The following is a 23,533-nucleotide window of genomic DNA, read 5'->3' as shown; positions in this document are numbered from 1 at the left end:
ATTGTTTCCATTCTGATAAGTGGAAGCCACACAGATGATATTTTCCTCCCAAACACACTTACTCTGTGAAGCTTAAGGTCAGAAGGTACTGTAACAACTACCCAAATAGAATTCACAGAAGTGTGTTTTGAGTAATACCACATGTTGATAGGATAAATTTACAGACATATTTTTATAACCTTAATATAATCAATACTTTTAATCTCTTTCAGCCACCTAACAGTTTTTGACAGGATGAGGTATTTGCTTTATTTACACAAGCAGTCAGATGGTTCAGTCAAAAGACTGAAGAGACTAGCTGTGCAAGTATTCATGCAGTAACACCATGAATGCCATTGGTGTCCAGTGAGTTTATGATTAAACTTAGTAATGCACAAGCATGAGTGGTCTGACATGTTATTGTTAAAAAAGCTCCATATTTGTAGATATCTATCTAGTGAATAATTACTGAAGCAGAACACAAGTCTATTAAAGTCAAACATACTTAGAGAAGATTAATATGCAGAACATAAATTCACATCTGTGAGCAAATGCTGCAAAAGTAAATATTAAAATATGCCAATCTATAAGGTCTGGATGACACCAAAGCATATGAACTTCTCTGGCACTCTTCTAAGAAACCTTTTCCTTATGTAATCTAAAACAAAGGGAAAATTTAAAAAGCAACCCTGCTGACCAGTTTCACTAGACTCTGCTTTCTTAGGCAACAAATGCATTCAACATTAAAATTAAAAAATAAACCAAGCAACACTTTATACAATGTTGGAACAAAACACAAAATCAAATGAGTTTATGTGACATCCATTTACATAAACAATTTAGGTGCTGCACTTTTGCCAAATGATTTCACTTGTTACTAAATGTTCTTCTTGTCTTCTTGTCAACCACGCTTCTCAACAGAGAAAGTCGTTCTCCAATTCTGTCTTCTCATACTTCAATTTAAATATATTTTCTTCATCCAGAAGATACAAAAAAGTGAAAGTGCATTATATTTGGAATGGCAAGAGCAGGACAGAATAACAAGGAACTACAATTGCACATGCCTTTTAAAAACTTCTTTACCTCTGCCATGAATAATTTACACTTCAGTTGCAACAGAAAAATCCCAGCCAGCAATCACTTATCATTAATATGACTCTAGAAAGCCTTCTATATCTCAAAGAAATCTTGATTTAAAAATATTTTTCAAATGGTTCTTTCTACTTAAGAAATTGTAAAACTTTATGATTGATATGCCAGCTCAAAAAATAATTGCAATCACTCAGTACGTTAAATAACACATTTATCTCTTGGTAACTTTTTAGGAGATATGGTATTTTATCCTTTAGACAAAATTAAAGAATTGAAAATTTACAGAACTGATTTAATCAGAATTTTACTTTAGTAACCACAGACAGAAGTTATATCTCTAAAAAAATAACTGGTAGCAATGATTACTCGTACCACGAAATAAATCAAGCAAGCAGATATCTAACATCAGGCAAATAAAGATTAAAAGCTTTTTCCTAGGGAATAATCTGTACCAGAGTTGTCAGAAGCATATCATTCCTGCTTGGCTCATGTAGTGTCTTTTCTCTCTGTGATCTTGCAAGAAAATTCCATACAACTCACGCTCTTCTAATCAAGGTCTCACATAAGATTTGTCCCATGATGCACGTGGTTTATCAAGGGTTAGGCAGGGCTGAAATGTACCTGCTTGCAGGTTAAAAGCTCTGCATGTCTCTGGAGTTTGGCTTAAGAAAATAATTTTCTCAGAATAGGTGCATAAATGCCATCTATATGTCAAGAAACACCTTGTGAAAGCCTTCTATGTGTAGCTTTTATGCTAAAACCTGGTAACTTTCATCACAAGTTCATGCAGTTCTGATGCAAAATCAGCTGTCCAGGCTTAGCCTGGAAATCCCATGAGGCTCTTTAGCTTCTCCCCAAGCCTGCAATGAATTTCAGTCTTATTAGGAAAAGCAATTTTACACAGTCTATGCACAGACATTTTCCATAGATCTTAAATTCACTTTTCACAGTCTCAAAAACAAGTTGCCCCATCGGTCTCATCAGTGAACAGAATTCCGCAGAATTTATCTGGGACAAATAAAACAAACAAACACTAAGGGAATGGTAATACTTTCAAATAGGATCTAAATGTTTTAGTGAACATCAGGTAACTACAACTCTCTTTTATTGTTCTCAAACTTTTGTTTTGTCTTCTCTTACTGCACCCATCTGCATTTTGCATTCAGCATCGTGTCCACCAGTGCTCTTCTGGGCTCTCTCAGCTTTACATATACACAAGTGAAGGTACACAGTGGAACACTAGGATCAAAGTTATTATATTTGTATGCATGTATATATATTTGTATGTATGTTATTATTTGTAAAACCATTAAACATTAAACAACATATTCCTTGCATCCACATGGAGAAGTAATGTAAGGCCATCTGAATTAGCCAGTCTTAAAAGAGTGTCCTACTGGGGAAAAAGATTCAGCAACAATTGGTTAAACCTTGTATGACTAGACACCTAGGCACCTGAAATACTAATAGTCAAAAAGACACATACAGAAAGTAATTATTTCAGATCAAGCATGTGGACCTTGTGACAGATTTCTAAGCAGTGCTGGCATAGTACTCCGTGTTCCAAAAGAATGCACCTCCCTGGAACAATTGTTAATGGCTCAGAATTAAAGAAAGATAAATAAGTGGGTTAGTACAGAATGAAGTTATCATAAAAGGGCTATAGTTTAACTCCTGGTATTCTGTCATGATAAAAGATGTGCCAAGTCTTTACCATCTGTGCATATTCTCTCTCTAAAAACTGCTATCAAACCTCAAATTCTATGTCTTCAATTGTTTGTCTATCAGTTTTAGTATCAATTAAAGTAGTTCTCTAGTTTATAATGGCAGCCTTGAGAAAAACATACTTGCAGAATGCTTTGAACTCAACAACATCGGTAATTGCTAGGTGGTGTTATCATTGTATAAATCATGATAAGCCTTGACATTTCAGACATGGGCTAGAAATCCTTTTCTCTCCTAATGCTTAAATTAATTCTCAGTTCTTCTCTTTTTATCATTTAAACATTACACGAGAGGTTGCTCAGACAGGTCAGGGTAATGAGACAGCTAGAACAAGGACACAGGGAAACTGAGAAATAACTCCTTCCTTTCTTACCTATTCCTGCCTACACATCATTTTCCCCTGCTTCATGTGACCGCTTAAAGCTGTTGTTAGCGCTCTGTAACCTAGGCAACACAATCACTATCATATGAACTAAACGAAAGAAAAACAAAGGCAGAAGAGAGGGGCAAATCCCCCAAAGCACGTTTTGATGGCCTTATTTATCAGAAGGAGCTTTTCCTTCGGCTTTAATATTTTAAAAGTCAAACCAATACACTTACAAAGCAACACTAAAGTGATTCGAGAGACACAAATAATGGAATGAAACAACTACAAAGGGAGCTTAGCAGTTCACTGACGTCTGGCACCACAGCTGTACCTCCTGCAGAGCTTCTGCCTTAGGGGCTCAACACACAGCTCAGCTCAAGCTGCTTTGGCCTTGCATTCCAAAAAAACCCAGAAGTCTTCGGAAAGGTTTACGCCACAGCAACCTGTCCTGAAAGATCTAAGCAATGCAGATGTTCATCGTGGAACAAACTGAACCTACTTTGTAATATCCACAGCACTGGTGGTGAGGTTTATTGCCACGAAGCAGCACACTTTCCACAGGAAAAAAGGAAACTGACCTCTCTGCTCAGAGAGGTCTCCCGGTCAACTCAAATAAAATAATAATAAAGGTCGGAAAGTCAGTTCTGCCCCTAGAATAGAGGAGGGCATGCATGATGGGTGAAACGGATAGGAAGAAAATGTAAACCGAGTGGTGCATGGAAACATCTATGTTTGCAACAGATTAGTTCTTTTCTAGTATGTCCAAAGAGGAATGAGCAAAGATCAGGTTTAGTGAACTAATTTCTTTGATTCATGAAATATTTTATAATTACTCTCACATGATCTATTTCCATTGCAGTCTCAGATGATTTAAAATTTGTTCACTGTATACTGTAGTTCAACTCCAGCCAGCAACTAAGTACCACGCAGCTGCTTGCTCACTCCCCTGCCCCTGGTGAGATTGGCAGAGAATTGGAAAAGACAAAACCCGTGGGTTGAGATAAGCACAGGTTAATAACTGAAATAAACTAAAATATGATAATAATATGAATGATAAAAGGAAAAAGAGAGAGGAATAAAATGCAAACCCCACAAGCGATGCACAATACAACAGTTCACCACCCACTGACTCTGCTCAGCCTGTCTCTGCGCAGTGATCAGCCCCTCACAGCCAACTCCCTGCAGTTTATATACTGAACATGGCATCCTGTTGTATGGCATATCCCTTTGGCCAGTTCAAGTCATCTGTCAAAGTTATGCTCCCTCCTGGATTCTTGTGCACTTCCTCACTGGCAGAGCATGGGAAACTGAAAAGTCCTTAACATACTTACTGCACTACTCAGCAACAACTAAAACATCATTGTGTTATCAACATTATTCTCATACCAAATCCAAAACACAGCACTGTACCAGCTACTAAGAAGAAAACTAACTCAGACAAAACCAGAACAACTTTATATGATTTTTCTGGACCATACTGTATGTTTTAATAGCTGATCAGAACCATGCTAAAAGACTCAATGCTTCAAAAGTAAAGAGAGGTAATAATTCTCTAGTAAACTGAGCTTGTGCTTAAGGTTGTATCAATGTCCTGACAGAACCATATAGACTCCTTTCGTTTTATCCCTATTAAGTGATAGTGGATGCGAGGACTTCTGGATTGTTGATTTCAGTTCTCAGCTCTTGGATAAACTCACACCACAATCAATCACTTTATATAATCACTCATATATACTACCACACGTAACACAATATTTTCACATACCAAACAAGGTCCACATGCAAATCAGTTTGTTTTTTCCTCTGCTACTTGCCATTCAAAAATCGTTTCGGAAATTCAGTGTTTGATGATCAAGATATATTTTTGACCTTTTTTTTTCTTTTTTTTTAATTGGCTTGCCTTTTCCAATTAACACACAAAGAAACAACTCATGTCCCAAAATCCTGGCTGCTGCTAATCTCATGATTCTGTAGCTAACTAGCATGTTCTTTACTAGTCTTCGGCAAAAGCAATTGCAACATCTGTGATTCACTGCATCTCATTTAAGGAGTACCCAATATAGATTGCACAAGACTCAGGGAGGTGGCTGATGCAGTTGCAAAGCCACTCTTCGTGATATTTGAAAAGTCGTGGCAATCAGGTGAAGTCTCAGGTGACTGGAATAGGGGAAACGTACCCATCTTTAAAAAGGACAGAAAGGAAGACCCTGGGAACTACCACCCTGTCAGCCTCCTCTCTGTGCCTGGGAAGATCATGGAACAGATCCTCCTAGAAGCTATACTAGGGCACATGGAGGACAGGGAGGTGATTCGGGACAGCCAGCAGAGTTTCACAAAAGGTAAGTCGTGCCTGACCAACTGAGTGGCCTTCTAGGATGGAGTGACTACAGCAGTGGACAAGGAAAGGGCTACAGATGTCACTTATTTTGACTTCTGTGAAGTTTTTGACATGGTACCCCGCAATATCCTTCTCTCTAAATTGGAGAGAGATGGATTTGATGGGTGGACTGTTAGATGGATGAGAAATTGGTTGGATGGTGGAATCCAGAGGGTAGTGGTCAACAGCTAAGAGTCCCAAAGGATGTCAGTGACAAGTGGTGTCCCTAAGGGTCCATACTGGGATGAGTGTTATTTAATATCTTCATTAATGACCACAGACAAGGGGATCAAGTGCACCCTCAGCAAATTTGCAGATGACACCAAGCCAAGGGGTGCAGTTGACACACCTGAAGGATGGGACACCATCCATAGGAACCTGGACAAGCTCAAGAAGTGGGTCCATGGGAATCCTATGAGGTTTAATAAGACCAAGAGCAAGGTGCTGCACCTGGGTCAAGACAAATCCCGGTATCAATACAGGCTGGGGGATGAACAGATTGAGAGCAGGCCTGTTGAGAAGGTCTTGGGGGTTCTGGTGCATGAGAGGCTGGACATGACCCAGCAATGTGCACTCGCCAACCAGAAATCAAAATGTATTCTGGGCTCCATCAAAAGCAGCGTGGCCAGCAGGTCAAGGGAGGTGGTTCTGCCCCTGTACTCTGCTCTTGGTGAGACCCTACCTGGAGTACTCTGTAGCTTCGAGGGTGCTCAGCTCAAGAAGGACATGGATCTGTTGGAGTGAGTCCAAAGGAGGGCCATCAAGCTGATTAGGGGGATAGAGCACCTTACCTATGAGGAAAAGCTGAGAGAATTGGATTTGTTCAGCCTGGAAAAGAAGAGGCTTCAGGGTTACCTAACTGTGGCCTTCCAGTACCTGAAGGGAGCCTACAAGAAAAATGGAATTCAGCTTGAGGCTGTGGTGGGTCCATCTAGGAGCCAGCTGGAACTGGCTCTTTTTGACAAGGAGACAGCTTCCGGTAACTTCTCACAGAAGCCACCCCTGTAGCCCCCTTGCTATCAAAACCTTGCCATGTAAATCCAATACAGTAGCAGCTGTAAATGGGATTGTAGCAGTGTTCTTCCCTAGTCAAAATACATCAATGATCTTGCTAGTGGGTAAACCTGGATGCACAGAAAACCAATAAAATTGCTAAAAGAAGGTCCTTCACTCTGTTAGAGCTTTAACATGATAAGTATTCTATCCAAGAAGTTACTGAGGATGCAAACTGTTACTTAAAAACAAAAGCAAATAAAATTAATAAATCATATCTGCAGGCATGGAGTCTGCAACATTTCTGTAAAAACTGAAGCACTTTTTGTGACTGATAGACAATGTTTAACAGCACAAGAAGAAACTTGCTAAGTTTATGGTGAGAATCTGGTGAAAAGGCAACACCAAACATTTACCTAGGGTTCAAACGCATTTGAAAGCTTTTATGTTTTGGGACATTTGCATTTGCATTCCAGTCATGAACACACAGCTACACGGGACTTAAAACTACAGTGTTTTGATTTACCACAACCAAATGCTTAACCTCTTTTCCATGAAACATCCTTAGTCCTCTCTTGTATATCACAGCATAAAGGTGGTTTCCTGAGAAAAATCTAGTGTGTGAAACATGATTTTTATTAATTGCTCTAGGCATCTGCTGGACTTTACAACAACTTGCTTTCAACATTCACTCTTCTTAGGAAAAAATCTGGTTATGATATAATTCTTAGACAACTGCAAGTCTTTCCCTTAAAAGGAATCTCTACATTGTTTAGCATCTGGCATCCATATTTCCTAACTGTAGTCTCACCATGAGGAATCCTTGGGATGCCCTGACTTCCAGACAATCTTCTTGAAAAATGGTCATCTTATTTTTAAAATATTGTTCTAGAACTTGGATTATGACCCTTTAAAAAATAGTGAAAAAAATTCAAACTAGAATGTCTTCTCTTAACAGACCTGGAGTCGTTGCCCAGAATTCATCACCAGGCATTTCAGCCCTTGAGAGTGCTAGATATTAGTGTGCCTTTTTGTTGTGTAGATATTACACAAACATATATTAAAACTGCTGTTCCTGCCTCAAAGCGAGTACATTTACAAGACTAGGAAAATCATCTACAAACACAGTAAACCAGTCCAAACACTGAGTGTTACTTCTGATTAAAGATGAGAACCCATAGCCACTGCTATTACAGAGATAATGCATTACTTATTGACGTACTACAATCCTATTTCATTACCTGTGGTTCCTTATTGTGTTGGCTAGGATCCTTTTCATAACTCTCTGCATAGATCCGGAGAGTAGCTCTCACATGACTTGAAGCACTCATTCTGAAGATGAGCCTGGAAGCATCTGAAAAAATAATCCGTAGCCCCTATGAGAGAAGAAGAAACAGCATATATGTAGGGTGGTAGTAACTTTACAAATCACCATTCACTGCTTTAAAATAAAAAGTGAAAGGTAGAGGCATTTGGATGCAATTCCTGTTTCCCTGGAACTTTGGACAACTCCTTCATTCCTCTTTTTCTCCATTAAAGACTAGAAATTATGTTGTACATTCCCTCCCACTCTTCATAACAAATACTCTCTTACTGCTGTTTTTATTTTCTTGACCTGATTTGTTCTTGTTCCATGTGGCAGAGCGCAAAATCAGTGGTCTGAGAAATAGGTATGATATCTCCAAGGATGAGTGGCCTAAGAAATACAGAATCCCAGGATCAAAAACCAGTTGTCAGCAGTGAATACAAAAGACAGGATCAGTTGCTGGCCCTCAAAGACCATGCACTAATATCTGACTGCAAGAATTTCAATAAGTTTGTAGTACAACTTGGAAAACTTTAGGTGTAATTAATTTCAAGTACACTAATTAATGCACATTAACTGTGTGTATAATAAAAGTGATTGATTAATTTATTAATTAACTGTGAATTTGCTCTTTGCTCCCATCTTCACCTCTTTTTTTCTTTCTTCATTCCCCATTTTGTACAGCATATATAAACCAGAGTTTATATACCTGGATCCACAGTTTCTCTACAGGGGGGCCATTTCAGACCACAGAACCAAATTGCACAGATGAATAGTTATAGTGTTGCAATATTCTACCAGTTCTGCACTAATATGAAGAACTGTAAATGGTACCCTCAGACTAAGTGTCACCTCTGTTTTGCCACTGAATTTTAGTTCCCCTTAGTCCTGCTGTTGTCAAATGCCTAGTGCATAAACTGAGACCCTTGTTACTTTTGTTTAAAGGGTAGTAAACCATTAAAAAATGAGAGAACAGAATTAAAAGAGATGCATTTTGTTCTTCCAGTTTTATCAGCACCTTGAGAAGACACTGATGTTCGAAACCCAGTGCTCCAATATTCTAAAGAATAAGTAAAACCGTTGTTTTCTCAGTTATATGCCAAAACATCTTCAGCACCACATAAAGCATTGATTGGTTGATAACTACAGAATCATAGTATGGTTTAGGTTGGAAGGACCTTTAAAGGTCATCCCATCCAATCCCCCTGCAATGTCCAGGAGCATCTTCAACAAGATCTGGTTGCTCAGAGTGTCATCCAAACTGATCTTTAATGTTTCTAGGGATGGGGCACCCACCACCAATCTGGGCAACCTATTCCAGTGTTTCACCACCCTCACTAAAAAAAAAGTCTTCCTTATACCTAGTCTGAGTCTACTTTTTTAGTTTAAAGCCATTACTACTTATCCTGTTGCAACAGGCTCTGCTAAAAGGATTGTCCCCACGTTTCTTACAAGCCCCCTTTAAGTACTGAAAAGGCCACAATAAGGTCTCCCTGGAGCCTTCTGTCTCTTAGTGAATGGGCAACTTGTACCTTTCATCCTTATAATTCAAATTTCACACAAAAATGCAACTGGTTCCATTCCTGGCTTGCTGGATCCTCAGGAGCAGCATTGTTATGTGCTTGTGTTCGCAAAAGCTAGCACAACAGCACTTAAAATAAAAATAAAAACAGTCTTCAAGAGCAGCAAAATGTTTAATTTAATGTTATGTCTTATTACTGCACTGTGATATTCCTGTGTTTCAACAGACAAAATTAATTAGAAGCTACAATCTTAGCGTATTTTTGCGGCCTATTTTCTTGTTGCTGTATTTGTTTTCTGAATATGTAGTTTATTAACACTGATTAATTAGCATGTAGCCAGCTTTTCATTCACTGAATATAAAGTGCTCTCCCCTACCTACCAGGGAACAAAACTTGGAACAAGTTCCTGCACACATAGCTGGAAAATCCACATGAAGCTCAGGACAGCCTGGAAGAGGCATCTGCATTTAGAGGATGAGCAAACTACCTGAGGATAATGGTAGCAGTGAACTCTTGTTTCTTTGGCATGGATCAACGTCCTCTCCTATTTTATCGTGCTTGGAGAATCCCACTGAGGCTGCAGACACATGGAGCTAGGAATGTGTCCTTGCCAAAAGGCAAACTGGTTGAACTGTACTCTGAATAATTAAGAGCTTCTCCCTGTGACAAAATATGCTTTCTGATTTTAGGTCTCCTTTTCAGAGTCCATCTGATAACAGGTCAAGTCATGTTTCTCTGTTTGTGTTACACAGTGACATGAATTAGCAATTATATTCCAATATAGAGCAAGGGCTCTGGATGAAAATTAAGGGAAAGAAAAGTGCAATGAAAATCCACAAGCTGTTTTTTTAAAGTACACAGGTCACAAGTCTGCCATGCCTATAATTTTCCACTGGACTTGGATATGACAATATCCTCATATCTTGTTTCAATAGTAATACACACAGAGAGTAGCTCAGTGGCAGATGGGCTGCTTATGTTTTCTGGATGCAACAATGAATGTAAACTATAAAGACTTTCAGCAGAATGGCATGACAACAGTTTTAATGGCTTGTAATATCATTTGCTAGGGTCTGGTCAGGTCAAGTAATTAAAAAAACAGAGAAATCAGGACAAAAAATATAAATAACATAAAATCAGGACAAATTTTAACATGAGTCATAGCTCATATTCAAGATACTTGAATATACATTTACACTTGGCAAAAGTGCATGGGTACTCTTGAGCACATAATGAGTTTCAAAACACTGAAGGCTCAGTTTGAACTGCAGTTCTTGATAGCTAAGGAATCCAATATAGGCAGAGCCCAGAAGGAACTGGTGATTTGGACTAGAAAAGTCAATTGTGCCCACAGAGGGTACAATCTACTAAAGTCCTCTGCATGCTACTGGCTACAATAGATATTTTACCTTAATTATGTAAATCCTGTGGGTCACCAAGAGCAAGAAAATTCTAACTTTTTTTGTAATACATGCATATAGATAGAAAATAGAAAAAGGAAAGATCTTCTTTTTATATGACATTTTCCACTGTTCTGGAAAGGGAACCCTCCCTATACATGCATTGCTGTCAACAGAGACTTCATCCCATCCTATGTTCACTGTGACGCTACTGTCTCCAATTATGTACAGCAAGTGCAAGCTAAACCAGAGGTGGATTATCTTATCCAGACCAAGCTGATCTTAAGTAGAAAATGCAGTATCTATCAAAGCAAAGAAAACATCATCCTATAAATAAATGGACAGTCTTGCCAGCTGAACTTTAGAAACAACACTGTTGGAGACAACATGACAACTGCGAAACCTTGTTACTCCATGACTACAGCCATACCTGTCTTTTGGTCACAGTGCCATCCACAGGATCTACGAACTCAAAGCTGTCTGTTCTTTCCACACTGTAGATACTGTTACCCACAGCAAACTGCTGATGGCTGAATGATTTGTCAGTGATCAAAGCTTCCAGGTCTCTCATTATGAAATATGCTGTTCTGGGTTCCAGCGCTTCATAATCAAACCTTGCATATATATCAAAAAAAAGGCAGAACCAAGAAGTAAGTCCTCAGAGCCCCAGAGAAGACAGTTCTGCTTTCACAGAACTCTATATACTCAAAATTAGCAATTTATTGATCACTTCAAAAATCAGAGGTGGACCAATGAAGTACTGATTGCAAATTAAACCAGCACACAAGTGCAAGTCCTGTGCAATCTGACTATTACATGTGTGCAGCACAGTTCTGCACTGGCCACCTGACTCTGAGTCAACAGAAATAATTTAGAAAATGCATAGTTTCTAAAGTAGCATAGAAAACATCACTGATACACAGCTAGCTTTCCAAAATTAAGGACACAGTGCAGTGCTCAACAGACAAGGGAGACAGAGAAAACTTTGCTACAAGTTTTGAGGAACAGCTACATGCAAAAAACCTTACAAATTGCAAGCTCCTCTGTATTTAGTCTGGATTAAGAGAGGGGCAGAAGCTAAAATGTAAAAGACAGCTAGAATTCACCATTTTGAGACCTTAATAAAAATAAGTAAATTTTGGATCCTTGGAGGAATTATCCTAAATTGAAAGTAAGCATAGTTTCAGTTTTCACTAAAACATTGTCATATGGAAGCACTGGCAGAAAAAAATGTAGGAGTAAATGTTACTGGGATTGATTCTTTTTCAATGTCATGTAACAAGCTACACCTACACATTTCACAAGTAAATAATTAAAACCTTTCTGCCATTCAATATCAGAAAATTCAATTACTCATACACTAGCAGCAACATATATATGCTGCTCTTTCTTCTGCCACTTACTCATCAGGAAAAACCTGCCTACAGAACAGCGATAATCCATGGCAGATTTTCATTCAGCAAATGCACACCTAAGTGCAGCTGAGCATATCTAAACAAACAATGACTGTAGCAGAATTCTCCTATCAACTGTATAAGTTCCTGAGCCTTTTCCTCATTTTTCTCACCTGCAGTAGTAGTGCCGGCCAAATTTTGCCCAGTGATCCCTGACAATCTCTTCCACACTCTGCTTTCGGGCTGCTAGGATTGAAAGCCAAACTAGCACAGCCCACAGTCCATCTTTCTCTCGAAGGTGATCAGACCCTAAAGAGACAGACATAAAAGTGCATTATTTGGTATCACTGCAAATCAGAAAACAAGGTAAGGAAGCTGGGCAGATGTCTAATTTAACTTTGTATGTCACATAAAGTCATCGATAGTACTAATCTAAGCACCTCTAACATATTCCAGTCAGATAATCAGAAATGAAGTTTAAAATATGATTTATTAATACATGACAAAATCCGTATTTCTCAAGTTAAATAAAAATATGTACAAGTGTTTGAAAAAAACCAGTAGTAGTAGTAAAACAATTTTAGCCATGATTCCTGCCCACTGAAGGGTATTTTCACCTCTGCTACTGTTTTCCAGAATGGGGCTAGATATGCAAACCTAGCCATGAACCAGAACGTTCTGTGTTCAGAGTCATGTTCAACAGCATCTTCTTATCTCTGCAGATGTTCATCTGTCAAGTTGCAGTGAAAGAATTTTCAGAATGTTCATGATCTCCCATCAGGACAAAATCCAAGAGCTTGAAAAGATTTTTGTAGCAAAAAAACCCCAAAGCAAACCAGAGAATGGCACTTTTTCTCCTTTCTACATTTCTCTATACCATCTAAAGATGTTTGGATACCCAGATCTAAACCCCTTGCTAGGTTTATATTTCAGGAGAAGTTATTCCAACAATGAAGACCAGCAACAATTTTGCAATATCCCATAGGATTTAGCATATAGTCTCAGATCCAATTAAGATCCAAGATCCCTGACATTCAGTAGTAATGAAGACAATTATATAAGCTCATAGACTCATGAAAATTGAAGAGAGATCAAATATGTGGCCACTGCTCTGGGATAATATACTAGATTTGGCTGAAGTTTGTTAGCTGCAACCTTATGGTTTTCTGTCTAGATGTACATTATTGAAATCCTGAGTACAAAGCAAGTGCAATAATTCAGACATTTTCTCCATTTTGTTTTCTCCATTAATTAACTACTGTTTATAGAGGCAACCAGTTGAACTGTCTGTGTCGTCAGAAGATACTTAGCAAAATCCTCCAGAGAGGAATCTAAATAGTTTTAGGTTGAAAACCTGTTTTCCGAAGTATCCTCCTTCCTCAAACACAAAAATCCTATTGCAGCAAGACTGCTTTGCAGTGCTGTGGTTTTACATAACAGCCTGCAAGGTCCACACAGTCAGCTGCGTTTTGCTACTGGCAGAGGACATAGTTCCCATAATGTAAATTGATTCCCTGAAGCTGCTAAACCTGTGAAAAACTGTTAACATATTAAAGGTATATAAGGAAAATAACAAGACGTGCAGAGAGCAAGAGGGTGATTCTTTGGGTTCAGTCTTCCAGTCACTCCTGATGCCTTGAACCTGCAGTCCCACTTTTTAGGAGAGATCAACAATCAGGACAGCAGCCCCTACTCATATGGTTTTGCTAAGAGCTTGTTGTCCTGGGTCTGCCACAGCTCTGACTGGCACTTGCACTTCTTGTGTTACATTCAACCTCAACACCCTGAATCTAACATTATCCACTTAAATAAATGCAAATTTCTATTCAGCACAATATCCAAGTTGTATGGGAATGGTTACTGAACACTTGTAACATGGAGAAAGACTTTCATGAAGATAAATTATGTTTGTGTCTATGTGTTAGGTGTTACAGAAAAGGGCATTTAAGATTTAAGAGCTGAGATAGTAACGTTCCTTTGCATCTGCAAAGTGGCTGTCATGATAGTAAGAGCACCTCCTTTGTGCTACTTTTTATCTGTCTTGAACTGTAATCTGGGAGCTCTCTGGAACAACAGCCAGAGTTCAGGGCTGATCCTTGAGAAGCTGCTGTAGGAGGAGCCACAGCTCACTTTGTTCCCTGCTTGTGAGCCCTGCCTGCTGTGAAGGCACGGAGTGCCAAACAATCAGAAGAAAAAGGGCAGTGTTATTTATGAGCTCCCAAAGCTTTGCAAATAGCTTCAGACCAGAAAGGAAAACAAATGTCCTTCTACAGGAAGTCAGTCCTTCAGACAGTCAGGTCATAGAATCAAGGAATTGTCTGGGTTGGAAGGGACCTTAAAGGTCATCCCTCACCTTTTCTTCTACCTCCTTGCAGTAACATGCTAGATCAGCTTAAAGATACCTTCTACACGAACACCAGCACTATGTCCTATGGATAACAAAGTCAGCTTCCTATAAGGCAAAGCAGACAGCACAGTCACAGTCCTTAGTACCATATCCAAGATAATGGTACAGGCTTCTGCCCCTGCCACCAAAAGAGAACTCTAGAAGAGAATTGTCACTTCCCCCTCAGCATATACATCGTTCTTCTGGTAACAGCAGGAAAAGTCATCAGGTCACCCAAGGGGCTGGGGACACTCAGGGGACTGGGAGCACCGGAGGCTCCCCTAGGCCAGCAGGGCAGGAGTAGCCAGGGCCCATCCTGCTGCTCCAGGAGCAGGGCAGCCAGGTGCACCAGGGCAAACCCCAGCCCCGGGCATCAGGCACATCCCTGGGGATGGGGATAGGGCAAGGCCAGGCCAGGATGTGGGGTCATGGGTAGGCCTGGCTTGGGGAGGGCCTTAGGCAGGCATGGCAGGGCTGTGGGGAGCTGGAGACTGGCCCTGTTGCAGCATTGCTGGAGTTGGGGTTGACAGCCTGGGTGCTGCTCCTGGGCAGTGGAGGAGCCCCAGGGGGCCAGGCAGGACACTCGTAACAGCAAGGTCACCCAGCAAGCTCACCCCACCATGGCTGTTCTTTTCCTTCTTAACCTACCTGCCTCTCCTTTCAGCCATTCATCCTTAGCACCGAAAAATTCTGTTTCACCTACAAAGTCATCTCTGTTGCTGGTATCACCAGCCACTTAAACGGCTTAAGTGTCTCAACAGACACCAGCAAGAAGTGGAGACATGGCACTAAGCTTAACCCCTTAGCAACTTGTTCCAAGGTAAATGACCATTTATTCTCCCGTTGTGTAACACTCTGCAGACTGCAGGCCAGCAAATCATACCATGAAAGGCACAGCAGTCATTCAGCAAAATGGTCTATACATCATGACCACTGAGCAACGGGCCGAGCTGAACACCAAAGAAATGCATTTGGATTTAACAAACACTTTGAATATGTTTCACTGAACCAAAACGTTCCAATGAAACATGGGCAGGAGCATTTCTGGAAGGCTCTCTACTGTGAATCTACACTACTGTGTAACTCTGAACTTTGTTCTGACATGGCTTAAGTTCATAAATCTATATGAGGAGGGCTGAATGTATATACATAATATTCTTCTAATCAATTTAGGAGCTTTGGCATGTGGTCTGTCCTTGCATGTCCTTCAGGAGGACATAAATTGTTGCTTCTCTGGAAAGAGAAAGGATTGGGAGAAAGTAATCCAAAGGCAAAAGTCTGGATGGAAAAGCTGGAAACAACCCAAGTGTTTCAGAATCAAAAGTCACCAATTAAAAATGCTAGCCTGACATGAGTATAGTATGTGTGCCCAGGAAGTGTCTCAGTTCATCAGTCTTAACAGAAGGAAAATTGACAGTTGGGATTTCTCAGCACTAGTTTATTCCCCCTCTTTTATTTCACTAGCACATCCATCAACTGTGTTACTGTATGCACATATGCTGCTGCAATTATTGCCCTTCCTTCTTTTAGCAAATTAAAATCTATTACTGCAATGCTATTAGTCAACTCTGATTTTCACCTTTCACCTTTCATACAGTTGTCTGTAAGTGTCTTTGGTTATTCCTACCTCCCAGTGCCGCGGTCCAAAAAGGGGGGGATGGGACCGTAGCACACCACGGGTCCGGGACACAAAGATGGCATGCAGGTAGAATCCTTTATTCACGCGTGCACCCGGTCTTTTATCAGCTCGGGAGGGGAAAGGGACAGAACATAGGGCGGAGCATGAGACAGACAAGCGAGGGGACAAACCAGGATAGGGACACGGGCAAAAGGGGGAGGAACGGGGGAAGCAGGGAGCAGGCAAACTCATGGCAAGCCTGGGCACTGTGTAGTGTGAATACAATGAAACCACATAATAACAGTAAAGTCCATGTAATAACTGTAAGGTCCATATAATAAAATCCTGTCAATTGCTGTATGTTTTTCTCCACGCCTGGAACTGTTCCTGTCCTGAATCTTGCTCCTTCAGCCCAGCTCACACTGTAGAAACTCCAGGGAGGGAGTTCGTTCCTCTGTCTCAGTTCAGCTAACACCCTTCTGTGCTTTATGGATCCAGTGGATCTGCAGAGGTAGACCTGACCTGTGCAAAGGGAACAAGGAGGTGCCTTGCAACTATGTATTCCTGAAATCCAAATAGTAATATCCCTCCCAACTTGCTGAGGGGTCTCAGTGTCAGTATGATTCTCAGTGCTACTTTTAATTGAAACATCCACAGATTTAATGAATTGTGTTTAATGAGCTGAAGTAAAAAGGGAAAACAGAGGAGTCAACCATTCATTTTTCTGATTTAACTATTACATGTAATTTGTCATTGTTCAGGGAAATTATAATACCTGCAATACCTGTTTCAACAATTTATTTTTAAGTTAATCTGTTATTTCTCCATATAACAAAGCAAAAGTTATTTTTTACTGCTGCAACAGTCAATTGCTATGTCGAGACTCAGAGTGAACAACCTGGGAAAAATTCTCAGAGCATGTTACCATTCATAAAGAAGTACTCAGCTTCCACAGGTTTAAATGGAAAAAAAGTTTTCAGAGGCAGTAGCTTGAGAAACAAAGTAAGTTCATGCAAATATGTTCATATTATGATTTTTCTGCTCTTTGAAAGCTGTTGGCCATATATGCTGGCTTTTACGTCTAACTTAGATATCTGAGATATCCAATTCTGATAGGGACAGCAAGCCTTGAGGGCCATATGCACAAATAAAATGTAATTGCTTTTCCCTAACTTAGTCATCACTGTCTAGCATATTGCATTTTATAAATGTGACTTTAAAACAAGGAAAATCACAGGAGTACACAAACACACAGTAAATAATGTTGTTTGCACACACTTTGAGTCCTTCAATTTCCAGCAATTTGAAACTTGATATTTTAGGTAAATGAAAATTTAGGAGCATTCTGATCTTTTCTTTTATTCAAGTTAATGAGATTATTTTAGATTTGTGTTACTGTAACAGATACCAAAGAGCTCTTTGGAGGCTTTCATTCATTTTAGCAACAGCATGTAATTATATTCCCCACTAGTTCTTCTTCTGCATAATCTTTCAGGGAAAGGTGGCTGATGTTAATAGAATCTAGAAATTTGGAACGAAGCAAGCAAATTTATAGAAGTTGTAGCAATTACTGAAGTGGCTTAAACTGCAGAGAGATAAATCAGCTCTCCTAATCCTGATTAATAGTTTTCTGATGAAATTGAGAAACTAATTGCTGCTACTCATGCCCCTCTTTAAACTGTATGTTGGGCATTAGTCATAGAACCAGAAAGCTACTAACTTTATCTGACAAGGTCCCCACACTGCTACAAAAATGGAAGAAGTTTTTAAAGCACTGGTTGAGTTCCAAGATCAGCTGCCAGAAAACAAGTTTGGGAAACACAGCTCTATGAGATGTTTTCAAAATCTTTTGTCCTTTTATAGTAGAAAATTTGCTTTTATTTACTTGTCGGAGCAAAGTCCCTTGTGTTATAAAACTAGGGCTCTGCATTACTTGGAAATACCAGCTGAGCTAAATTACCTGGGTACACAAGCAATCGCTTTCCAATGCAGTTTGATGATAGAATGTGGATTTTTTAAAACTCCTTCCTCTTGCCCAGAGCACCAAGTTTCCCACTCTGATCACTATATGGTACATTTATATAAATATTCCATGCTGAAAGCTGAAGAACTGCCAAGTTTCAACTCCCTAAATAGATATGATTGAGCAGAAGCTGTGAAATTGATTCAAATGCCCAATACTGGCAGAAACTTGTGAGGGTCACACAGTTTAGGACATTATTAAAAGACTCGCAATGAGGTAAATATTTGCTGCCAAAAATAGCTCACATTGCTAAAGTATTGGTCATCTACAAACCAGACTATGTTTTACTAATAAACCTGCTGGTATATGAGGACACATTTCAGACAGCTGCATTGAACTGAAAGATGATAAGGAAAATGAGCCAGGGAGAAAAACAAACTCTAGGCATCATAATCGTTGCATAATTGCCTATGTAAGTATCACATAGTCACATAGTCACAGAATGGGTAAGGTTGCAAGGGACCACAGTAGGGCATCTGATCCAATCTCCTTGTTCAAGCAGGGTCATCCTAGAGCATATGGTAGAGGATTGCATCCAGACAGTTCTTGAATGTCTCCAGTGAGGGAGACTCCACAACCTCTTGAGGAACTCTCTTCCTGTCATCTGTTTTTTACACAGCAACTACACATGCACTGAAGAATTTAAACCCCATGCTCAAGTTCTCTGGATGCCCATGGGATTGAATCTTGAGGGTCCAGATTTGCCCTTAGATGGAATTGGATTAAATTGGAGGTCAAAAGGCTTTCTGCACTGAAGTGCTGCAGGTACAATAAAGTTCATCTGACAAGAACATACTGTGATGCAGAGATATTGCTGTAGAACAGCTCTCCGTGCTGGCAGTAATACGTTGTTCAAGAACCCTTAGAATTCACAAGAGACAGGGTTTATCAGTAATCTGAAGAATTAATGACAGGACAGGAGCACCAGATTAATACAAGAATACAGAGAGTGCTAGGAATGCAGAGACTGGTCTGAGATCAGGAGACAGGAGCTGCAAATTTGGAAGAGAGGCTATAGTACAAAATGCAATTGTTTTAGGGCCCTACAGAAAGATACAAGCAAAGGAAAAAGTCAAGGGCAAGAACAGAGAGAAGTTAGGGGAATTTTATTGCCTATTTGGAACAGACAAACCCCAGATGCCCCTCCTTGACCTCCATGAGTGTTTCCCTTCCCAAATTAAACCACTATCAGATACTGAGGATAATAAACTTAGCCAATACAGATCACAATATCCTCACTTTTCAGTAGATCAAGATCTCAACCCCCCTGTTTGTTTTACATACCTCTACAGATAAACCTGCATGAAGCAGGATATGCTGCACTCTGTGGGCTAAGGTATCTAGACGTACTTCAGCCTATGGGAACTCACCATCAAAACTCATACAAGTTCCTTCCAGTTAAAACCCACGCTTCCCTTTCTTCAGTATGATGTTAACGGTAGGATACTTTTTCAAAAGAACTGGGGTGCTAATGAGGTCATACTGGTGCCTCTAAACCCACTGAAGTTTCGTGAAAGTATCTGGTTTTGCATGAGCAGGAGGAACTTCAAATATTTAGAGGGAAGAGGTACAGAACTGGCTTGGTGAAAAAGCATCAAAAAGCAGTGAGAGTTGAAAACTCCCAGTTCATACCTCTCATGGGCAAATAGAGGCAGAGTTCAACAACACACCACAACAAATAGCAGTATATTCTGACAGGTCAAGATCTTCCTACCCTTCTCTTCAAATTAAAAATCATTCAGTGACCTTGCAGAACACCCTGTAGAGAAAGTATCTATTCAAAAGATACTTCAAGGCAATACAAACCTGCGCCACTCACAGCGATTAGTCAAGGCATCCAGGTTGCTAATCATGGGAAATTGGTTACCATTCACAACAAAAAGAAAATTAATATTCATTATTAATTTAAATTCTCTTCCTTCTTACTTACAGACATCTAAAGAAATCTAACATATTTTTGGTTCTTCCATTGTAGTCCATTCAGATCTATACAGTAAATGACACATAGAGTGGCATGTCTATGCATTAAAGGTATCCTCATTTTTAAAGAAGTAGCATTCTGCTCTAATTGACCTCAACCAACAAACCGAATACTTGACTTAACTCAATTAGAGAAAAATGTAACAAGTTTCACTGCATGGTAAATAATTTTCTACAAAAAGCTGCAGCCAAAGAATTTCACATTCAAAATAAAGAACTCCATGGAACTCACATCAAAATATAGAATAAACTATTAATCAGGTATATGGTTAAGTTATTCCGGTACATGATCCTGTGCCAGAATCCAGTAAAAGAAAAAAAAGACCCATTCTGAAATTTATTCAGTTTTTCTCATAAACTAAAGCCATATTTGTGCAGATTTACAGACTACATATTTTAGTTGTCTGCTCTAATGCTTCCTGTCAGCACTATATTCCTGATGACTCAGATTTGTTGTTCATTCTGCATTCTGTTGCTTGACTGGTTCTTGTGATAGATAAGAGAGAAATACCCAGGGAAAACAGAGATGGTAATACGTAACTGAATTTCTTCTGATGATGATTTTATCTGAGGTTTGAGTAATTGTGATGTTTCAAAAAGGGTTGCCTGTAACAGGTTTGCTTAGACACATCATTGGAAATACCAATCCTCATACTTTGTATACCTAATCACATTAGGAAAAACCACGTGGTTTCCATATGGGCAAAATCCCTCCAAATGCTGTTGCAGTCTGTGAAAAGACTATTACAGTGGAAACAGTGAAACCTTTCTGCATTATGCTCAGGTCAGAAGAGAGTGCCAGGCACCTCCAAAAGCTGTCTGCACAGTAATAAGTTTGCCTGTCACTTCTGAACATCTGTCTTCTACATTTTTCACACCTCTGGTGGAGGTGATGGACACCACAGTTGAAAGATGACCCTCAAAATGTGAACAACAGACAGTTCTCCAGTACAAAACAGTTCCAGCACAAAACAGTTAATTCGTTGATTCTTTTGGGTTTGACTTGAGGCATCCAGAAAATTAAAAGTTGTCAATAAAAGTCTGTGGCAATTTTAGAGTATGTATTACTTACCAGTGCCAAAACTCTCCTCTCCACAAAGTGAACAACGTCCAGAGTCCATGAGATTGGAAAAGTATCTCCATCCTGCTGGTGTCTCATACACAGGAACCTTCATTACTTTGGCCACTCTGGAATAAAACATCACAAGATTAAGACAGTGCTTTTCTTACATATGATATGAGGTCATTTGAAGAATATTCTAGGTCTCACTACACTTCCTGACAGCTGGGCTATAAGTTAAAAAAACAAACAAGAACAGATCAACACCATTCAAAACTGACCCTTGTCTCAGAACCCAACTTCAACCAGAATCCAGGTACGTTTATACACTAAGTGTAGTATTTTGGAAAATGTAGGATGTTAGCTCAATGGGCTTTACCAGTATCTTTCTCTTCTTACTGAGCAAGAAACAGTTAACTCTAGATACATGGTTTTGTTATACTAATATTTTTAATGAAAGTTAAAGTACCATATTGAAGTACCTTCCTTTACAAAATACAGGTGGTCAAAATCAATATGCTTGAAAGACTTGTACTTCTGTTAATGTGTTCAAAGCCCAAGACAATACAGGGAAGTTTCCACGACACAGAATGCCCTTTAAAAACCTTTCCCCATCTCAGACTGAATCTGAACATGAACTGTTCCCTGATTTTCCCTGTCTCCTCTGACACACAAGATGGGCCCTCTCACTATCTGGGTGACGTGTCAGTATTTTCAAGGACCAAAATTAACCACCATATAATCTGTATGTGTGTTCTCTTCCCCAGGTTGTTAACTGGTAACTATTCATATTATAAGCTATGATGAAAAAATCCCTTATTGGACTAAAAAACATGAAAGAAAGAAAACAAAACCCACCCAACAACTCTAAAAAACTCACCATCAAAATGGGATTTATGTAGAATGAATATTACCAATCTTCTTATTTCTAATGATATTTGCTGGTTTTCATTGTGTGCCTAGGATTTTCAGGACCAACTGTTTTATAATCCGAAAAATAAGAATTGAGATACAGTGAAGCAATCTGACCAACTAACAAAGACCTTATGACTGCTCCAACATTCATACCTAACAAACATTTCCTGAAGCAAGAAAATTTACATAATTTTAACTGCAGTCAAGCCCAGGCAAAGTAGATCAATCAAAGCTGGATTCAACGCACTTAATACAATCCACCCAGAAGTTACATGTCAAGGTGAAAGCAGTCATCACTCTGATCAACAGAGAGACACCTGTTTTCTGACGGTACAGCACTCTGTCTTAAATTAGGCACATAAAGTAGATGGGATGAACTGTCTAAATGTCAGCACTAACCCCTTCAAAACCTACCTAAATGACAGAATCACAGAATCATCAAGGTTGTAAGACACCTCAAAGATCATCTAGATCAAACATCAACCTAGAATGACCATAATCACCCCTAAACCATATCCCAAGTGCCGCTTCCAGAGGCCACTTCAACGTTTCCAGAGATGGTTACTCTACCACCTCCATCAGCAATTTATTCCAATGTCTAATCATTCTTTCAGTGAAAAAAAAATTCTAATATCCAATCTGAACCTTCCCTCACAAAACATAAGGCCATTTCTTCTTGTCCTTTCACTTGAAACATGGAAGAAGAGACCAACCTTTGCCTCACTGCAGCCTCTTTTTAGGTAGTTGTAGAGAGCAGTAGGGTTCCCTCTCAGCTTCCTTTTCTCCACGTTAAATAACCCCAGGTCCCTCAGCTGCTCCTCATATGCCTGGTGCTCCAGACCCTTCACCAGATCCATTGCCCTTCTCCAGATTTACTCCAGCACCTCCATGTCTTTCTTGTAGTGAGAGGCCCGGAACTGAACACAAGATTCAAGGTGGGACCTCACCAGTGCTGAGTACAGGGGGACAATCCCTTCCCTGGTCCTGCTGGCCACACTATTGCTGATACAGGCCACGATGACATTGGCCTCCTTGGCCACCTGGGCACATTGCTGGATCATGTACAGCTGCTGTCAACCAGCACCTCCAGGGCCTTTTTCACCAGGCAGCTTTCCAGCCACTCTTCCCCAGCCTGTAGTGCTGCCTGGGGTTGTTGTGACCCAAGTGTAGGACCTGGCACTTTGCTTTATTGAATCTCATGCAATTGTCCTCAGCTCATCGATCCAGCCTGTCCAGACACGTCTACATACTATTTCTACCCTCCAGCAGTTCAGCACTCCTGCCTGACTTGGCGTCGTCTGTGAACTTACTGAGGGTGCACTCAATCCCCTTATCCAAATCATTGATAAAGATGTTAAAACAGGATCAGCCCCAGTTCTGAGTCCTGGGGAACAC

At 39.8% G+C, this 23,533-nt stretch overlaps 1 protein-coding gene across 1 annotated transcript in view; it reads right to left on the bottom strand.

Moving 5' to 3' along the window:
• The window catches only part of LOC103755681 (phosphoglucomutase-like protein 5), a 73,481-nt gene that overhangs the window by 2,700 nt on the left and 47,248 nt on the right, over positions 1–23,533 (bottom strand). The window contains exons 7-10 of the mRNA XM_008921653.4: positions 21,236–21,351; positions 12,330–12,465; positions 11,193–11,376; positions 7,775–7,909 (exon numbers count right to left, since the gene is read on the bottom strand). Coding sequence (XP_008919901.4) covers positions 7,775–7,909; positions 11,193–11,376; positions 12,330–12,465; positions 21,236–21,351 — 571 coding nt within the window. The remainder of the gene's footprint in view (positions 1–7,774; positions 7,910–11,192; positions 11,377–12,329; positions 12,466–21,235; positions 21,352–23,533) is intronic.

The sequence above is a fragment of the Manacus vitellinus genome, unplaced genomic scaffold, assembly GCF_001715985.3.
Source record: "Manacus vitellinus isolate BGI_N305 unplaced genomic scaffold, ASM171598v3 scaffold_18_pilon, whole genome shotgun sequence".
Classification (NCBI taxonomy): domain Eukaryota; kingdom Metazoa; phylum Chordata; class Aves; order Passeriformes; family Pipridae; genus Manacus; species Manacus vitellinus.
The sequence above is the reverse complement of the archived record's forward strand: the minus strand, read 5'-3'. Positions and strand labels throughout refer to the sequence as shown.